Here is an 18,557-nt window from a genome sequence, read left to right as displayed (position 1 = left end):
CTTTGTCCATATTTTCACATTATTGGGATATACCCATATTGAGCTTTCATCAGTAAAAATCACATTTTCCCAGTCAAAGTTTTCATGTGCCAAACACCACTCAACACGCCTGTCTTTATGTTCTTGTTTCATGAGAGGAGAAGGAATTCCAGTCTTTTTCTCCCATCCAAGATCAATCAAATTTCTTTTAACTGTAGATTTTGATACAACTGTTGATCCCCTTTCTATCATTTCATACCTGATGTTGGAGATGCTTGCCCTTTGCTTTTTAGACGCTAAAATTCCCAGCCGGACGCGATCTGAGAAGTCCAATTTTCTGGGTCTCCCTGCTCCTTTCTGGTGCCCCAAATCCTTTCCCTCTTTAAACTTCTTCCTAATCCTATACACAGTAGAAAGAGGAGTTCCTGTTCTCTCTGCCAATGTATTTACATCATCAATTCCTTGATTACACAACTCAAAAATCAACCTTCTTTTATCTTCAGCAGACATTGTTGACAGTGCTGAGGAAAATGACGTCTGCTACAAATTCAGGGGAGGTAACTCTAATTGTACTATACTCAGTAGGCCAAGATGAGTTACCTCCCTTATACCATTACTTAGTTTTAAGTATCAGTGAATCAGTTGAGGTGTTAGGATAGCTCAAAGTAAGAAGAAAAATTCTCAATAATTATGAACCAGACTATAGATTGTATTCTGTATATGGCCTTCGGCCAAAATACACTAGATTCAAAGTTACAGAAATATTCATGCACATACCTATATTACATACATACCATAGCATAAAATTACATAGATGCATGACACCAATATATCATACATTCCTCTGCCTTATTTGTTAAGCTGTAAAAAAGATGAAAGTTCTGTCAATATGACCATAATTACGATAAAAGGTTACAGAAGTAAAGATATGTTTAGAATAAGATATGTTTACCAATAAGTGCATTGCGGGGGAAAAAAAGTGCAAGCTTCACAGATTAAAACTACAGGATATTCATTTTCAATGAAATACATCTTATGAACAAACAGGACAGAGTCTTTCTTCATATGATGTGATTTGCTGTCTGTCAACTTCACAGCTACTGGTATTCTAAATTTCTTCCTCTGAAACGTGATTATTTCCCTTTCAATAGAGATAGAAGTGATGAGTTCAGGCAGTATTCAACAGTCAGTGGGATTTACATTGTTTATATAAGCGTCTGAAAACCATTTATATTCCAGATTTGTTGTAGGTGGTCAAACAGACCCTGCTTGAACATTGAAAAGAAATATTTTTGTCGCCAACATTTAGGGAAGTCCATGCATATCCAAATCCAGTATCATAAATATGAGTAGCATAAGAAGTGAGCTCCATGTCATCAAAGGCAGAGAGCATCCTGTAGCACTGGTGGGGAGTCTCTCCGGGCCCATTTGTATTAGTCTACACCAGCACTTTGCAGATATTGACATATATGTAAGCTGTAGTGGGGCTCCTCACCAAGCACCATTGTATTACATGCATGCTTGATGTATTCTTTGACACTTTAAGTAAGGATTTGCACATTTTCACATGTCTTTAGGTTTTGTGCTGTAATAAATTCCCCAGATTTCAGGGACATGGCATAGATAAGGAGTAACAAAACTGTCAAATATTTTTAACAAATATGTACATGGAATATCACCAAGTGTCCTCTGATGTCTATTTATAGCCACCACGGCTTTAGAATTATAGGAGGCTAAACATATTTGAGCCTGTGTCATATCTGTTTGGATGTAAACGAAGACGATACAGGGCTATACATATCCATCGGGTATATCAAATATATCCACCGGGTATATCAAATATGTATTACTTTTTCACTGTATGGACCATGCTGTATGTATACATATTCTGAAATCCTTCAGCAACAACAACAAATCCGTTTGCAAAGGCTAGTTTTATCTTCCTTTGGTGGGATCTGTGAACGTGTAAATGAGAGGAACACTTGCTCCAGGGTTGTTTGGTGAACTGAATAGTCCTCGACATAGAACTGCACCTTGGCCTGTTCCATTACGGTGAAGACCTGAGCCAGACTGACAGAGCTGTAAGGAACTTGGAAGTGAACATAGCCCTGATGGTCGTCGAACACTTTGGTTTCAGGATAAGTTGATATGATGAAGTTCACCAGGGGTTCCGTTGAAGCGGGGGCTATTTCTTCTGATACTCCTGGTTGTATTTCAACTGTCTTCATCCTGGCTATCAATGTGTAACCCTGGCCGAATTTGGTCTTCAAATGTTGTGGTGTTCCAAGACACACGAATCTTCCATTCACCATGATGGCAATTCTTGTACACAGGGCGTCGCATTCTTCCATACTGAAACAATATGAATCCCGTTTATGTGAAGGACAATTCATCTGATACACAGCAACTTTGATGTAAGTTTGTTGCAAGTGTGGGGGTGAGACAGCGAGTTTAGTTCATCCGGTTTTAGCAATATCTACGGCAGGGAAAACCAGAAATTGACTTAGAACATTGTACCCATGTGGGGAAATCGAATCTGGGTTTTCGGTGTGACTAGCAAACGACTGAGCTATCATGTTAACCATATATTTGAAGCATTATGCTACTAACCTGTGAGACGTAAGCACGAGTGTCCTCCCACGTTCTCGTACCTGTGACAGCACGTTCCAGAGCTGTCTCCTGGCCTTGGGGTCCATCCCCGTGGACGGCTCATCCAGCATGATGAAGGCCGGGTCTCCAACCAGAGCGATGGCGGTGCTTAGTTTACGCTTGTTGCCACCGCTAGAAATATTTGAGAATGAATTATCAAACGAGGTTTTCTAAACAATGATGATGAAATAGCATGGCTTAAGTAAGATCACATAAAATATTGCAAAAATATTCAGAATTGTATTCACAAGACAAAGTGATGATTTGACATGTGTAAAATGTGTATGAACTGCTAACAATGATAACACGAATTTCTTATCACTCTTTATCACTATAGTGTCCTTCACCTGTATTCGGATGTTGGTTTATCTGAATATTGTCTGAGCATCATGATATCCAACAGGTTGTTACAAGTCCTCTTGATGCACTTCTCCGGCACTCCCTTTAGTCTGGCGTACATGGTGAGAGTCTCTCGTCCGGTCATCTGGTCAATCAGAGCATCAAACTGGGGACAGTAGCCCATATTCTCCTGCACCTGTCATGATAATAAAGACAAGAAATATGAGAATCATATAGTAGCTTCGTATTAGTGTAATGCCTATCCTGATTACTTGCAGACGCATGCTGCTTTTCTAACCTTTATTTGCTAACGATAAATACGGCATGATCCATGGAAAATCACACAAAAAGGGTTTACGAGTCCAAATGATTTGATAAACGTTACAATGTGTCAACGAGTCTTGTTATACCTGAGCTGTAAAGACTCCAGGGGCAGTTGGGTAGCCGAGTGACTAAAACCGTTGTCTCTTCACACTGAAGGTCCGGGTTCAATTCCCCACATGTGTACAATATGAGAAACCCATTTTTTGCTGTCGCCCGTCGTGATTTTGCGGGAACCTTGCTACATTGTGCGTATACCTTACCTCACTCAATTCCTTTGAAGACACTAGGGAGGGATTTTATATGGGGTCGAAAATTATTCTTCCTACCCTTGTCTGTTGGAAAACATTAATACCCAGTTGCTGATTCATTAGTAGTTTCATTTGACTGACGACAGCAAGCCCACGTAGCACTGTGAACATCCTTACCTTCTGGGTGTGATTCTTGATGTCAAAGGATTTCAAAAAAACATTGCCATGTGTCAGCATCACATCTCCAGTAATCATTTTGAACGTTGTTGTCTTCCCTGCTCCGTTTTGTCCAAGGAGACCAAAACACTCCTTCTCTGGTATACCTACACTCAGATTATCAACAGCAACAAAGTTCCCGTAGCGTTTGTAAAGATCCTTTAGGACCAGTGCATCTGAGTCCCCGACTCCTATGGAAAGTTGATCAATACGTTGCCTTTCAATGAGAACATCTCCATCCTCTGGAACTTGTTGCATTGCGCCGAATGTTGGTACGCAAGGCTGTGGCGCTTCTGTTTCCTGTGGTCTGAAGGCGTACCAGATTCTCTGTGGCACCTGGTACTCAATGAACAGTGTCACAGACATATACACCACACCTTGGAGCAGCATGAACAAAACATAGCGCCCAACTCCGGGAGAGTCCCAGGCCAAGAAATTTTCATTAAATTGGTAGCAGTTGTCACCACACGTTCCTGCAATCAGAACAAATGTAGCGTTTATGTTTTTAGTTCATTACACATAATATATTAGACAGTTTATTGAAGGTCTCAGTGCTTGTCGTGAGAGACGACTAACGGGTCAGGTGACATCGTATCCCAGTTGCGTACATAGGTGCTCAAGCTGGAATGTCTGGCCAAGACTCGATTATTTGCAGAACTGCTTCACATAGTTGGAATACTGCTGACTGCTATATAAAACTAAACTCACTCACTCACTATTAAACGTCTCTGGCGTTCATGAGAGTTAATTACAAAACAAAAGGTAGGTTTCTACCTTCAAAGGACGATAGAAAATCCAGTTTGTTGTGAATAGTTAAAACAATACAGTGTCTATGAACATCGTTCCCGTGTCCCATCACAGACTGTTCACAATAACACTTTTGTCTTTATTGTGTTGCAGTTATCTGATTAAACTCATCCACAGCAATATACGTGCTCATTCACCAGTAAACTTTGATTCACTCACTAAATCATTAATATCAGATATGAAATAACTATATTAACCCACTACCATTGTGTGTACAGCATGGATCACTTGGCGATGTTACACAAAGTGAAGTGTAGTTTTTCTTTGTGCAGGTATCCAGGTACAAATAATTGCTGTACATATCCATGTAGGACTTGCCAAAGTTGTAGTGAGGGAAGATCAGAAGAAACAACCAGTCTGTGATGTTAGCTTCAGTCTTCTTTCGTAATACGACCAGCATGAATACCGTCAGAAGGGTTGCCAACCCTGTTTATAGGGAAAAGTGAGAAACATTCATAATACGACATAACAAAAGAAAAAACAAAACAACCACCCCCACCACCAAGCCCACCCCTAAATAAAACAAATAAAAAATACTCACAGATGTATAAAAACTCTGCATTGTCAGGCTAAGAATCTCTTCACCATCATATTCATAATAGTTTTGTTTTTGGTAACTGGTATATTGTATTTACCTGTGATAATATTTAAGATGATGATGACAACCATCCCGGTGGGAGGAGACTTGAACATGTACTGAAGTGCATACATGAATGGCAGAACTGCCAAACCATACACCAGAAGAACGAGGAACACGATGCCCAATCTCCCATCCTCTGTATATGCCGGAGACTGGAATCCAGCAAACACAATCAGTAGCAGGAAGGATGGAATCAGGTAGTTGATGTAGTCCCAGGCCAGGTTGGACAACCAGAAGACAAACGGTCCAACTCCACTGACAGTCTGAAGATGTTTGGCGCCCACTAGCCTCTCCTTGATGAGGAAATACACGAAGGATGAAGTCAAAAAGGCCATACCAAACAGGAGGCAAAACGCCACAGAAAAGCCAAGCGTAGTTGCAATTCCCTGTACTTGGTCTGACGATTGCTTAGCATCAAACGGAAGTGGGTTGTTGATCGTTGTAATGGAATTATCCGGAGAAGTGAAGTGTTTGAGAATTGCATTCATCATAAATGACAAAGCTATTGGCTGGCTGTGATACGGTTGTCCATTAAAAAGCCCAACTGCTAGATTGCTAGTTTTGAACTGTGCTCCAATAATCATTTTCTTATTGTATTGTCCAATACCAAGGTCTCTTTCTCTGGATAAGAAATAGTTTGTTACATTTTGATACTTCAACAGATCAATTTTCTCGACCTTGTTGATAGTTCCACTGAACTGCTCAGTGTATGCCTTGGCATAGTCCCGTGGAAGTGTACCTGCTGTTGGACCATCAAGGTATGGAACAATTGTTCCTTTGAATGGTTTCAAGTCCAGAGTAAGTGGCACGTCATCCTCATTTCCTATGGATATCCGCCCGACAACGAGAGCAACAATTGTAAATATGACAGGTAACAGAAGCTGGACAATGGTGATTGCCTTGTTCCTCAGTGTGTGAAGAGCCTTCTTCACAAACATTCCTCTGAAGCGGGATACCTCCAACAATACTCCACTGGTTTTAATGAAGCCTTCATTGAATTCTGGAAATAAAACATTTAAGGCAATGTATTCAGGGTGGGTAATGTTTGATAGAATGCTGTGAATGCTCATATGGCGCTACATTCGCTGAAATGTGCATTTCATGTATTCCTAAACTGCAGATATTATTGATCTCACCATATTTGTGGTTACGTTAAAGTCGTATTCTTTAGTAGCATTTTGGTTTGAGGGTTTGAGTCTGAAACATTTCTCTGCATGCAGGCCTCTTTAAATCAAATGTAAAAATATAAAATATCTAACGATATTGAAATAAAACCCATGAGACATTTTCAATTGTAGATGTTAAAGCTGGATGACATAATATTTATTTTCATTCAAAACATGCATATGGGTCATTTATGCCAATCCGAATAAGAATAGGGTGTTATATAATGATTTAAAATGAACATGGTACTTGATAAGCGTATGTGGCAGTAAACATAACCAATACAAACCTAAAATGCCCGCTAGCGCTGTCCCTTGAAGGTTGGAGCTGCTGCTACTCCTGCTCAACAGATCATCTGTGGACCCAACTGAGTCGTTGTCGTAACCTTGCTCTTGAACTACCTCTTCTTCACCAGCCCTGTGAAATCAGCAAAATATTGTCTGTACTGGGTATATGTGAACAGAGAACATCAGTGCTAAAGTATAGCCAAATTTTTCAATCTGGTATCATCAAAGCTTTTATCTCTACATTTATTAGTACGTATGGCACGGTTTGTTCAACTGAATACAATATATGCATGCTATATTATGAAATGGTTTAAACGTGTAAAAGCGTTTGAAATGCAAAGGGCATTAAAACGGTTCTGAAGGCGATTCTATATGTTAGCGACAGGGTATATCCATTATAACGAAAGTACCAAAGCGATGGTGAGATATTTCAAATGCGTGGGTTGTTTTATTGAGCATACTCATACGCAGCGATCATCTTGTCAGAGATAGATTTCACAGGCTTTGACAGCTGTGACAGTGCCATTATTTCTATGGCACCACAACACTACTGCAGTATTGCCAACCGAGGACCAAAACAGTATTCACTCAGTCGCTTACTTTAAGAACACCTCTTCCATGGTGGTCGCGGATGTACCAAAACTTGTAATCCCCAGTTCCTTTCCTCGACTTTCTATCTCCGTGAAGAGAGCAGGGAAGTTGGCAGACTGGTCATCAGGCAGCAGGTAGGAGAGTTCAGCATTGATCTCACTCTCCAGGACTGCTGTAGGGACGTGTTGCTGGACAACTGCCGTCACTGACGCCACATCGCAGGTCGGTTCCTTCACTATTACCAGGTGGTAGCCAGCTCCTGAAACAACAATTGTCATAAAATGCATGCTTCTATATTGCTTTGCGTAAACACAGAGGTGCAGAACACAAATGTCAGTGTTCATTTTCAAAACTTGAAAATAACTTGCTAACAGATGGCACTATTCGTAACATTATAACCAGTCTACAGACGTTTTGGAGATAGGTTAGTTTGCACTGTGTCTTAGCTATTATTTATGGAAATGGTGCATATAATATTATGGCGTATGTGTAAGAGTACATGCCATAGAGTTTCTTCAAGAAGTATGATGTTCCACAGCACTTGACCACCCCTTCTGTCATAATGGCGATGCGGTCACCGAGAAGGTCAGCCTCGTCCATGAAATGAGTGGTCAGCAACATGGTCCGGCCCTGCTTGTTCCTCTGAAGGATGTCCCATGTCTGTCGTCTGGCTGCAGGATCCATACCGGAAGTGGGCTCATCCAGGATAACGATCTGAATGCAGACAGATGATAGATTAACATCAAAGCAGGCACAATGGACAAAGTCCAGGACCACAATCTACAATCGTAGATTTGAAACATGATATGGTATAGAGCCAAATATAAACAAGAAGCTTTTCATGGGCTTTCATGACATACCTTTGATCCTCCAATCAGAGCAATACCAACAGAAAGCTTCCTCTTCTGTCCTCCAGACAGGTGCCGAGACTGGGTGTGTTTCTTTAAACTCAGGCCAACTTCATTGATTATTGTGTTAACCTCAGTTTCAACATCGGTGCTTGGACATCCTTTTAACTATGAACGATATTTGCAATGAATTAATTTACAACACACTCTCACAACAAAAAGGGTATCTTTAATGAAACAACGGATGTTTGTTAATAAGATAAAACCATTGTCTATTTTGTCATTTTGGGTCCATGTTTATGTTTTTCACAAACTGCATGAAAGGGATCATTTAGGAGATAATCATCAAGTGTTGGCCAATTTCCGGGTGTTACTGAGTATTTGAAGCATGGGAATATTTCATTTGAAACCTCCGGCGTTTGAAATATTTCCGTTCTTCAAATACTCAATTATACCCCGAAACTAACCAACACATGATGTTTATCGACACAGTAAACACTGTAAACGCTTCAGCTGATTCCCATGGAAGCATCAGGTGTTGCTCATTTGTGACGTCACAATATACTACGTGTTTCTACGTGTTACTACGCAGCGAACAGTCTCCGGGAATCGAATACCATTTGATCATGTTTTTCAACCAGTCAGATTACATACTTACACAGGCAAAGAACTCCAGATGTTCCTGAACGGTCAAACTGTCAAACAGAATGTTGTGTTGAGGACAAAGACCTAGACTCTGCCGGACACTCTGGATGTCGTCGTTTATGTCATAGCCGTTCACAATAGCGGTTCCCCCAGATGCGGGGATGAAACCTGCGAAATAAACAAAGTTGGGCAATGTTTCTTGTGGCAATGATGACTGAAAGATGCAAACGGTAATTGGTGTTAATGTGAATAAAGGAAGGTCATGTTTGAATTTATTAACAAAGAATAATACATTGTACCTTGTTGTCAGACCTTCTAGTTTGATTCTGTGTACACTCACAATAGAAAAGATCCCCACCTGCGTCAAGGCACAGAAGTCAAATAAAACATTTTCACAATAGGTTTAAATGACAAATATCAATCTCAATATTACCTGTGGTTTGTTCCACAGGAAGTGTTTTTTCAGTAACAAAACAATCTTTGACTACACGTATTTCATAAATCAAGTATTGGTTGCTTGCATGTCCCCCCATCTTTGAAACCTTAATACAGCAGTACAGAAGTCTTCTACCATTTACGTTTGTTGAATCAGCGTTGAATGTGCTGCATGTTCCAACCATCGAAACACTCATGAACATCATTCTTTACTGTACCTGTAAGAACCGACATGGTTGTAGTTTTCCCAGCGCCGTTGTGACCCAGGAGAACAGAGATCTGACCCTCGAACATGTTGAGGCTAATCCCATCCACAGCTACCTTCTCCTTAGACCCGGAACCAAACACCTTTGAAAGACAAAACATGTATCAATTATAGCATCCTAATGCGAGTAGTGCATGTAATTAAGTTCAGCCGTAAACAGCTTACATTGATTTAAGAACACAAAACATGAAATTCTTATGATCTTTCAATGATAATTTACGGCTCATAATATGATATGTTATAAAATGCAATCAGTCCCAGAAGGAAAATAATATCAGGGAATACTCACAGTGTATGGTCATCACATTCATATTAATATAAATATCCTAAGAGCTGTCACATGAATCTGTACGAATCGGTCCTGCTGTACCTTTCTCAGGTTATTGATGGATATTCCAGTAGTCATTCCACTTGGTTCCTTCTCAAAGTGCTTGTCATCCCAGTGTCCAAGAACCGAATAAGCATCCTTTATCTGCTTTGTTCCCATCCAATACGTTCTCTGATTTAACAAACAGTGCTCTCTGTAGTTTGGATTAGTTAAACCAGTGAACGAGGGAGGTGATGATATGATAATATTTCCTGGTTGTTGAGCTGCTATTACAGATAATGACGTTGGTTTAATTGTTCTCGCCTGAACATCACTAACAGTATTGACAGAATGTGTCAGTATAACACTTTCCAACTTCTAAAATGTCACTCAAAGAAACTAATTAAAACTGACTATGAGCTGGTTTAGTTGAATCCCCATTACAAACATATGTGTAGGCTGATACTAACAGTGATACTGACTAGAGTCATAGGGTGAGTGAGTGAGTTACGTGACATAAAAAAGAATACATATACATATTATGAAGAACCTGTCGACAAAGGACAGTAAAACCACTAGATTATCACAGTTAGTATTTAAAACTAGCGTAGAAACTTAAAAACTAATATATCACTATTTGGACAGTACAATATAAAACCAGGCCATAGATTAGAGTCATAGGGTCGTACAGACAACAACATAGGATGACAATAATTAAGGCTGCTTGAGCTGTTTGTCCACAAGATGGTTCATGCTGAGTGCAAAGGAGATCAAACTTGATGTAATTGGCTGAATATAGATACTTACTGTGAAGGGGAAGTAGAAGGGCTTCGGTACACCAAACTCGCCTGGCCGGACATTGTCCAAATACCAGGTGATGAGGAGATGTATTGCCGTGTCGCCTAGCAACATCAAAATGGCGTCCAGCAGGGTGAAATTGTCATCAATAGTAGCAGGCTCGGCAAAATTTGACCATTGTGCACCAGAACCTACGGACAATAATTTCCAAATACATATAACATCGAAAGGTTCAAACCTGAAATTGCATGAACGCGAAAGAACCCTCTAGCTGATTTAGACAGTATGTTGGGTGTGCTGGAGTGCTTGAGTAATTTAGAGCTCGTCACCTACTTAGGTACACATGTAATGTCTTGTTCTGGTGTCCCACGCGGTGATATTGATGGAATATTGCTAAAGGCGGCGGAAAAGAAAACGCAAGGTGAACGCAACATACCAGCTCCTTCGTAAAGTGAGATCACATTTGCACCCATGGCCATTCCCAAGTTGAACAGGAGACTGGAAGCCAACTTAGATGACCTCGACATGTGCTGGTAAATGATGTTTAGGTAGAAGTACGGACAGAAGGATACGAAGAACACGATCCCGCTGACTGCTGCCCCGATGTTTGCTAAAATGTATTGAAATAAACGACGAATTATTTCATTTAACTACCTGTATTATTCAAAACGCAATCGCCTTGATGATGATAAAAAACTTAGCGTGACAACCATACTAATGCAAATGTAAGTATATTTGGTAAGGGTTTAAGCATGTTCAGGGATTATCTTTACACAACAATATCTAGCCTGTGAAGATCTTGCTTAGAAATGAAACCATTCCTTGTCGCAAGAGGTCATTATGCTTGTCTTGTTTGTTTGATTTTTAAAGCCTCGACGTCTGGGCTTTATGGCGGCGGTCTGTAAATAACCAGGCAATATAGTGATCAACAGCATGAACATCGATCTGCACAGTTATGATTAACTGAACATCGATCTGTGTAATTAAGATCCTGTCATTCACCAAGCATTGATTGCTGAAGAATAAGCTTTATGGATGTCGCGAGGGCGACTAGGGGATAAATGGTCATATATGTGGCATGTGATTGTATCCAAATTGTGTAGATGGATACTCGTGATGTCCGACACCACTAATTTCACACCTACCTTGATTATGTTGTGTTCTGTGTTAAACAGACCAAGCAAAAGATATCCAGTGAAAGATGAAATTTCCTCTTAAATCTAGTCTGTGTAAAACGACGGTGATGACACACCTGACATTTTGATGATCTGGAAAGTAAACAAGCAACCAATATGACAAGCATCTTTACCCCTTTGAGTGAAGACGCTGATCATGAAGCAGAAGGAGATAATGGAGACGCCGTAACAGAGGAGGAACACAAAGAACAGGGAGGGATCAGATTTGGACAGAGCAGCCCCATTTCCACTTGCGTTGATTCCACACAGCAGAGCGTACAGTGCCATGACAATTACCACATATATGAAGCTGGTCACAAACCAGGACGTCCAGTGAGCTGCAGCACTGAGACCCATCAGCTTCATGGATTCCTGGGGAGACAAACATGATGTAAGTAACAAAATCTGAAGACAAAGCAAGACAAACCAAGATAAGCGTGGAAGATCAACATCAGTAAGCTATGTATTGAAAGTCCATCCATTCCTGGATATTTGGTGTGACCTAGACTAATGAAATCAATTCTTAATATTTGGATACATAGAGCTTACGAAAGGCGACACTTCAAAACAATTCCGTGATTAGGGTCCCCTTGAGCATTATCAGTATGAATCGCTGATTTGTCCCCCAAATGCTTGACCCGGGACAAATATTCCCAACACGCCGACTTGCAAACATTCTTTCCGCGCCTTTGTCATGGTATATGCGGTCTCAAACTCACTTTAAGTTTCCTTTCTTTCTCGTAGACAACTCCCTTTGTAGTCTGGATGGCCATCAGGATGAAGCTCAGCATCAGCAACACAGGAAACATATACTGCAGCAGCTGAATCATGGTGTCATCGATGTAAGAGGGGAATGGCATCCGCATCAGTTGAACATCCAGGTTTTTAATTGTATCGGTTGAGCTTGGGGTGAGGTGTTTGATGACGGCTTCATTAACCAGACGCTGGATAGTCATGAAGTTCGTGTAGTCTGGAATTGGAAGATCAATTTATTTATTTCTGCATGGAGTTTATGTCTGTTGATTACATGAGTATAGTTGACATGAATATATAGAGTAGATAGTTTTCATTAAAGGCTTCGACTGGGCGTCTTGATTGTTTGACCAGAATAATCAAGGATGGATGAGGAAATTCAGTGATCAACAGCCTGAACATCTATCTACACCACTAGGATAGGATGACATGTGTCAGCCATGTCGGCAAGCCTGATTCCGTCAGTCGCCTCTTACGACAAGTGTGGGTTACTGGAGATCAATATTCTAACTCGGACCTTCACGGGTCAGTTTCGTGGTAGACCCATGGATGCCACATTGGTGGCACTAATCACCAACTCTTCATCATCCCCAAAATATGTGTTCCTGTGTTTGTTCAGGTGACCTTTCAGAATCGATTATATATCACCTGTATCACCAATCATATTTAGTGAACATGTGCCTAAGATGCAGTCGGAATCGTTGCAATAGGAACATGTAGTTATTTATTCATTTATTCCTGTATGGAGGTTATGCCTGTTGATGTCATGATTAAATACAATTTGACTTGATTATAAAGAGAGTAAATATTTTTCATTAAAGGCTTCGATAGGGCTTCCAAACGATTTAATGGTTCCTCTGTTGTTTAATAATCCAGCATGGACCAGGAGATTTAGTGATCAACAGCATGAACATAGACCTACAGAACTGGGAAACAAAGACATCTGTTTTACCACCCGATCCCGTCAGTCGCCCTACACGGCAACCATGCATCGGGGTGCTGAGAAAAACATTCTAACCTGGTTCTTAAAGGGTCATTTTCGTGAAAGACTTATCATCATATTTAAAAACGATAGATGTAGCTATACCGCACATCGCTCTTGATCAACAAAAAGTTGATCATCCATAATGATTTGTTATTCAACTACTAAGTTGCCTCGGAAACAGTTCAGGATACGCTATGCCTTTTGCGAACATATGTGCCATCGATCATTTGTCGTCATTCCTTAAAAAGCGCTTATGATGCAGTCGATTCTTAGTCGTTGATCTTTCCATTTCATATGTTATGTACAACAGGTCTAATGTCTGTGGAAAGAATTACCAGGCTGGAAGAGGTATCGAGGTGTTCCAGTATCTGTGAATGGTGATGTTTCTCTTGTGTGCCAATTGTCGTACTCTTCAACTTTGGGACGTATGGCGTACCGCAGCTGCTTAGGCAAATCCTTGTCTGTCATTGCAACATTCTCAAACTCTACAGCAAAGGAGATGTCTTCAGAGTTGAGGCTGAAGTATTCCAGCATGTCGCTCCTGGAAGAAAATCCTTTGAACGTAACTGTACCTGGAAAGAGAGTTCACGTTATCGTTCACGCATAATATACATGGCTGACCGCATCATGATTCCGGAAGAGTACACTACTACATTTCTCATGCCATCAGCCGTTACTGTAACCTGCCCCCGAGAAAGGTGTTCGAGAAGCATGTGCAAAAGGGCAGACAAAGTTATTGCTTCCTTAACCTGTGTTGTCTCGACCCTTTCCCGCACACCCGTCTGTCCATTTCCTTGGACTCCTTCCTCATATCAAGTAGTGAACTGCGTCAATATGTTAATGATAACTTGGTGAACGACCTTTTATTTATAGCACATAAATCCTGCAATAACCTCACACAGGTGACATTATGATCAGTGTTTCGTTGGGTATCACATGTTTATTAGTTTTCGAGTTAGACTGCAATTCATCAGTCCGCTGTAGTCATGGTAGGTGCAGTAACCATTTTTTGTCACTCCCAATCATTATGATAATGATAAGTTGGTATCCGTATTGATAATTACAAATTGCGATCATTTTCAGGCAGCAGCAATGTAGGGCTAAGAAACATTTAACTGTTTCACAGTGGTGTGTTGGACGGAGGGCATGGTGGTTTTAGAAATTATTTTTGTTTTGTTGCTTTAAATCATGGGTGATAAATAATGACTTGAAAATTGTATCGAAATATGCATACTATATGGATTAATTGTATTCAGAAATATTTGAGATATGTCTTGAGGGAACATTTAGCTATCCAGAGGTGTTTCACCGATAATATCCTAAAGTGAATTAGGTTTACGCAAGAATGTTATCCGTTGCATTACAATGTCAGGCATAACGTTGCGATAACATAAATAGTCGTGAACAGAATGTTGCTCTACACTAAGACATACTATCAATGCGTTCCCACAGTGTAAAACAAGTAGTTATTACAACATTCTTACAACGTTCCCATAACACTGTGACGAAGTGAAAATGTGAAGAATGTATTGCGTCAGATACTGTATCCGTTGGACTACAATGTCAGGTCACACCGTTGTGATAACGTAAATGGGAATACACAGAATGACGTCGTATGGATGTTATATCATAACGTTTCCACAACGACGGCATAACGTGACAACGTTGTGACAACATGGAATTGTTACCTGGGTGAATGAGTGAAGGTAATATTCACTTATCCAAGTGAAAGATCATTTTGAAAAGTTCTTTTATTAAGTTGTTAGTAACGGTATCCTCAAGGGAGGTGGAAGTACCGTAAAATTATTGTCCTCCCGAGAGGATACGTAAGTCTCAAAACATTTGAAGTCAGTTTTAATCTTCCACTCTCTTAGTTCTGATATTATTGTCATTTTAGTTTGTGGCTAAACAATCGCCAGCAGCTGAGGGGATGATGTAAATCCAGGTAGGGTCCATGCAGGTAGCAGAGGCAATGCAAGTCCGCATGGTCCCTAATATGGTGATCTACCTTCAATTGTTAGCGATCATGTAGCCCGTGTTTTATATGCATTGTCTTCTTTAATGACAATGTTTTAGTTTTTCATGCTAGTTTTATGTTCATATCTGTGATATTCTAGTATTTGTACTGCCATCGTCCACAGGGTTTACTCTTCAACATTTTTTTTTCTGTTTTATTGTATGAATTGTTTTCGTCACGGTATGGCTGAGATATTGCCGATGTGACGTTAAATATTAACTCACTCACTCAGCCACTCCTTTTTTCATGTAGGGTACATTTTGTAATAGTTCATATGCACTTAAATTATGCCTGCGTGGCACTGTCAGTGCAGTCATGTTTAGAACAAAAAAAAAAACAGTTCAAGCATATTCCATGGTATGTACATTTAAATGAAATTTCAAGAATAACTCTTTGTACATGGATCGAAACATCTAGAACATAAATCATGTCTTTTTCAGTGCTATTTCTCTGATTGCAAATGAAATAATATGTCACATTTAGCAAAAACTTTACTGAAAATAGCCAGTGACGTATGCGGACAGTACTTACCAACAAAATGTGAGTTGTTGTACACAGTTGCATTGACATCAGCCATTAAACTCTTGATGATTGTATTATTCGGCCAGTACAAAACAGTATGCCCTTCATAGAAACTGTCGAAGTTTCGTTCAACTCGCGAAAAGAAGTAGACGGTTGGCGGATGGTGTTCTACAGGAACTAGAAACCTTATGCTGAAAAATATTCCCCCCAAAAGAAGAGGAAGAAGAATCTCGAAAACGGTCACACAAATCTTCTTTTTCTGTAGACGGGTATTCTTCCATAGAAGCAACCGGAGCTGCCGAAAGAACGCCATTTTGAATCCGCTGCGCCGGTGATGTGACTGAACAAACAGACAGACCCGCTATCCTGGCACTGTACAATCTCACGGGGAGGTTCGTAACGATAATACATGTAATGATCATGTGAGTAACCGTCATGAACTAATTGTGGACACACAACGGATTTCCTCAACAGGTCAACACACGCATGTGCTGCATTGCGACACGTGAAAGAACCCGGAAAACCAGTCACGAGTGGTGGTGTTAAGTCCCATTCAGACAAGACCCATTGACAAGGAAATTGTGTTGACCCACTTGAGCAAGGACACCAGTCATGATCTTTGATCAGTGATAAACAATAACGAAGACACTCAGTGTCATGACTTCGCGTGATAGGTGTACATCAATGTGAAACACAATGATGACAAGTGACACTCAAAACGAGAAAACAGTTACAAAGGGGCATAACTCCACAGTGTCTTGATGCACCCCGTATTATTTGGCACAGGGCCAGATATTAGTGGGTGAAGTCTGAAAGTGTGGAGTTATGCCCCAAAGCTTTTTTTTCTTCTGAGCTGTGTTCTTAGACAGGCAATAATAACGTTTTGAAGTGTACAAATGTAATACATTGTAGGCCTTATTGTAGTGTTAAAAGGAAACAAAAGAATAACCACACGGTGTAAAGTAACGGGTGAGGGATATATTGTAAAGATAACTATTTGTAGTGTTTGTAGTGGCGCGTATAACTAACAAAATGAGTTGGTAGTTATGCTTATTTATCAATTTCTGTGTACTGTCTTCGTGTTTTGAGAATATATTTCACAGAATATATCAATTTGTGGTGGACTGTGGACTCACATTTGTATGTATGTGCTTGCGTGGCTGCCTGCCTGTCTGCCTGCCTGCTTACGTGCTTACGTGCGTGCGTGCGTCTGTGCGTCCGTGCAAGATACTGGACTTGAAGCTGGCAGTCTAAACACACAGAGCAATAATTCCATGTCCCCCTAGCTGTTATTTAATATGTCCCGGACAGAAGCAAATAACACTGAAAGTATCCATCTCTACTTAGCACAGACTCAACAAAACTTTCATCAGAGATCTCCGACCGCTCAACTATTCAAACTCCAGGGTTGTGGACTATGACAGATACTATCGATGAAATGAAGCTGATGCCTTCCTTGGAAGGTTATGCCGAAGCAATCACAGACATGCCTCTAAAAGATATTCTGTTTCAAGTGTGTTCAGTATATAAAGCTAGTTACAAATGTAAGTCTGTAACATACGATCTTCTGAAAGAAGCAAAGAAATTTGAATTATGGAATAGAACTGATCACTCTCTGAAAACTAACTAGTATCCGCCCATTGAGGTGTAGAATTCAACTGTACAGGCCAATATAAAAGATCATGACACTGCTCACTGGAACACTGGCTTGCAAGATCGCCCTGAATTAAACATATTCTTTCGAATCCACAGTAAACTTGTTCCACATAGACTTTGGAATATGCGTATTCTATACAACGTCCCAATCAGTCCTGTGTATGCACTTGTAAACCAAGGAAAGCTACTGATGGCACCTGGGCTGTGTTTGCTATAAAGAGACCAGCGATATACACATGTACTCTTAGAAAAGTAGAGGACATTCCATTTTGCGAGTACCACTTGCCAATGCCAGTGCATATGAAAAAAAACCAATATATATTCATATAGATGAAACATTTCCAAAGGAATGGAAATATTGTCACATTTCCCCTTCATGTTTCTTCATCATCTGTTTCCTCGCTGGATTCATCATAAACACTTCAATAATTTTGTAAATCCATTGTCCCTTAGTCTTTAAAATGGTATAATAAATCAACAAGTCTTCAGTAGTACATTGCGCAGTTTAAACTGACGCAAGACACATTCTTAATGAGCTTCTGTTTGACACATTAAGGCTAGAACGGTACATGTGTGTAGAAGACTGCAGATGGCAAAGTCAGAACATTACAAGATGTGTAATGTGATTACACAACTGTGTAATGCTCTGTTTACCAGGTTAAAATTGGTCTTTTTAGCACAGCGCGCTTGTCTTAGGATACGACTAACGGGATCAGGTGGTCAGGCTCACCGATTCGGTTGACGCATGTCAACGTATCCCAGTTGTGTAGATCGATGCTCATGCTGTTGATCACAGGACTGTCTGGTTCAAATTCGCTTATTTACAGCTGTAGGACTGCCTGGTCCAGACTCCATTGTATATACACCGTCAAACAAAGGCCACAATATGTACAGGTGGAAACGGTGT

General features: G+C 40.3%; 1 protein-coding gene across 2 annotated transcripts; it reads right to left on the bottom strand.

Moving 5' to 3' along the window:
- Nucleotides 1-670: 670 nt before the first annotated feature.
- LOC137296149 (phospholipid-transporting ATPase ABCA3-like) lies at nt 671-16,745 on the bottom strand. Of its 2 annotated transcripts, none has more exons than XM_067827849.1 (19): nt 16,004-16,745; nt 13,791-14,027; nt 12,437-12,687; nt 11,852-12,089; nt 10,979-11,152; nt 10,552-10,733; nt 9,808-9,936; nt 9,391-9,520; nt 8,751-8,905; nt 8,105-8,260; nt 7,748-7,958; nt 7,254-7,503; nt 6,656-6,783; nt 5,198-6,202; nt 4,764-4,988; nt 3,717-4,228; nt 2,976-3,163; nt 2,590-2,760; nt 671-2,331 (listed from the first exon to the last, which is right to left on the bottom strand). In XM_067827849.1, the coding sequence occupies exons 1-19, from the start codon at nt 16,305-16,307 to the stop codon at nt 1,878-1,880; spliced, it is 5,100 nt and encodes a 1,699-aa protein (XP_067683950.1). In that variant the 5' UTR covers nt 16,308-16,745; the 3' UTR covers nt 671-1,877. The 2 variants fall into 2 exon arrangements, with proteins under 2 accessions (XP_067683950.1, XP_067683951.1); XM_067827850.1 differs by having other exon boundaries at nt 4,767-4,988.
- Between the last annotated feature and the right edge of the window lie 1,812 nt (nt 16,746-18,557).

Source organism: Haliotis asinina, chromosome 9, assembly GCF_037392515.1.
Source record: "Haliotis asinina isolate JCU_RB_2024 chromosome 9, JCU_Hal_asi_v2, whole genome shotgun sequence".
Classification (NCBI taxonomy): Eukaryota; Metazoa; Mollusca; class Gastropoda; order Lepetellida; family Haliotidae; genus Haliotis; species Haliotis asinina.
The sequence above is the reverse complement of the archived record's forward strand: the minus strand, read 5'-3'. Positions and strand labels throughout refer to the sequence as shown.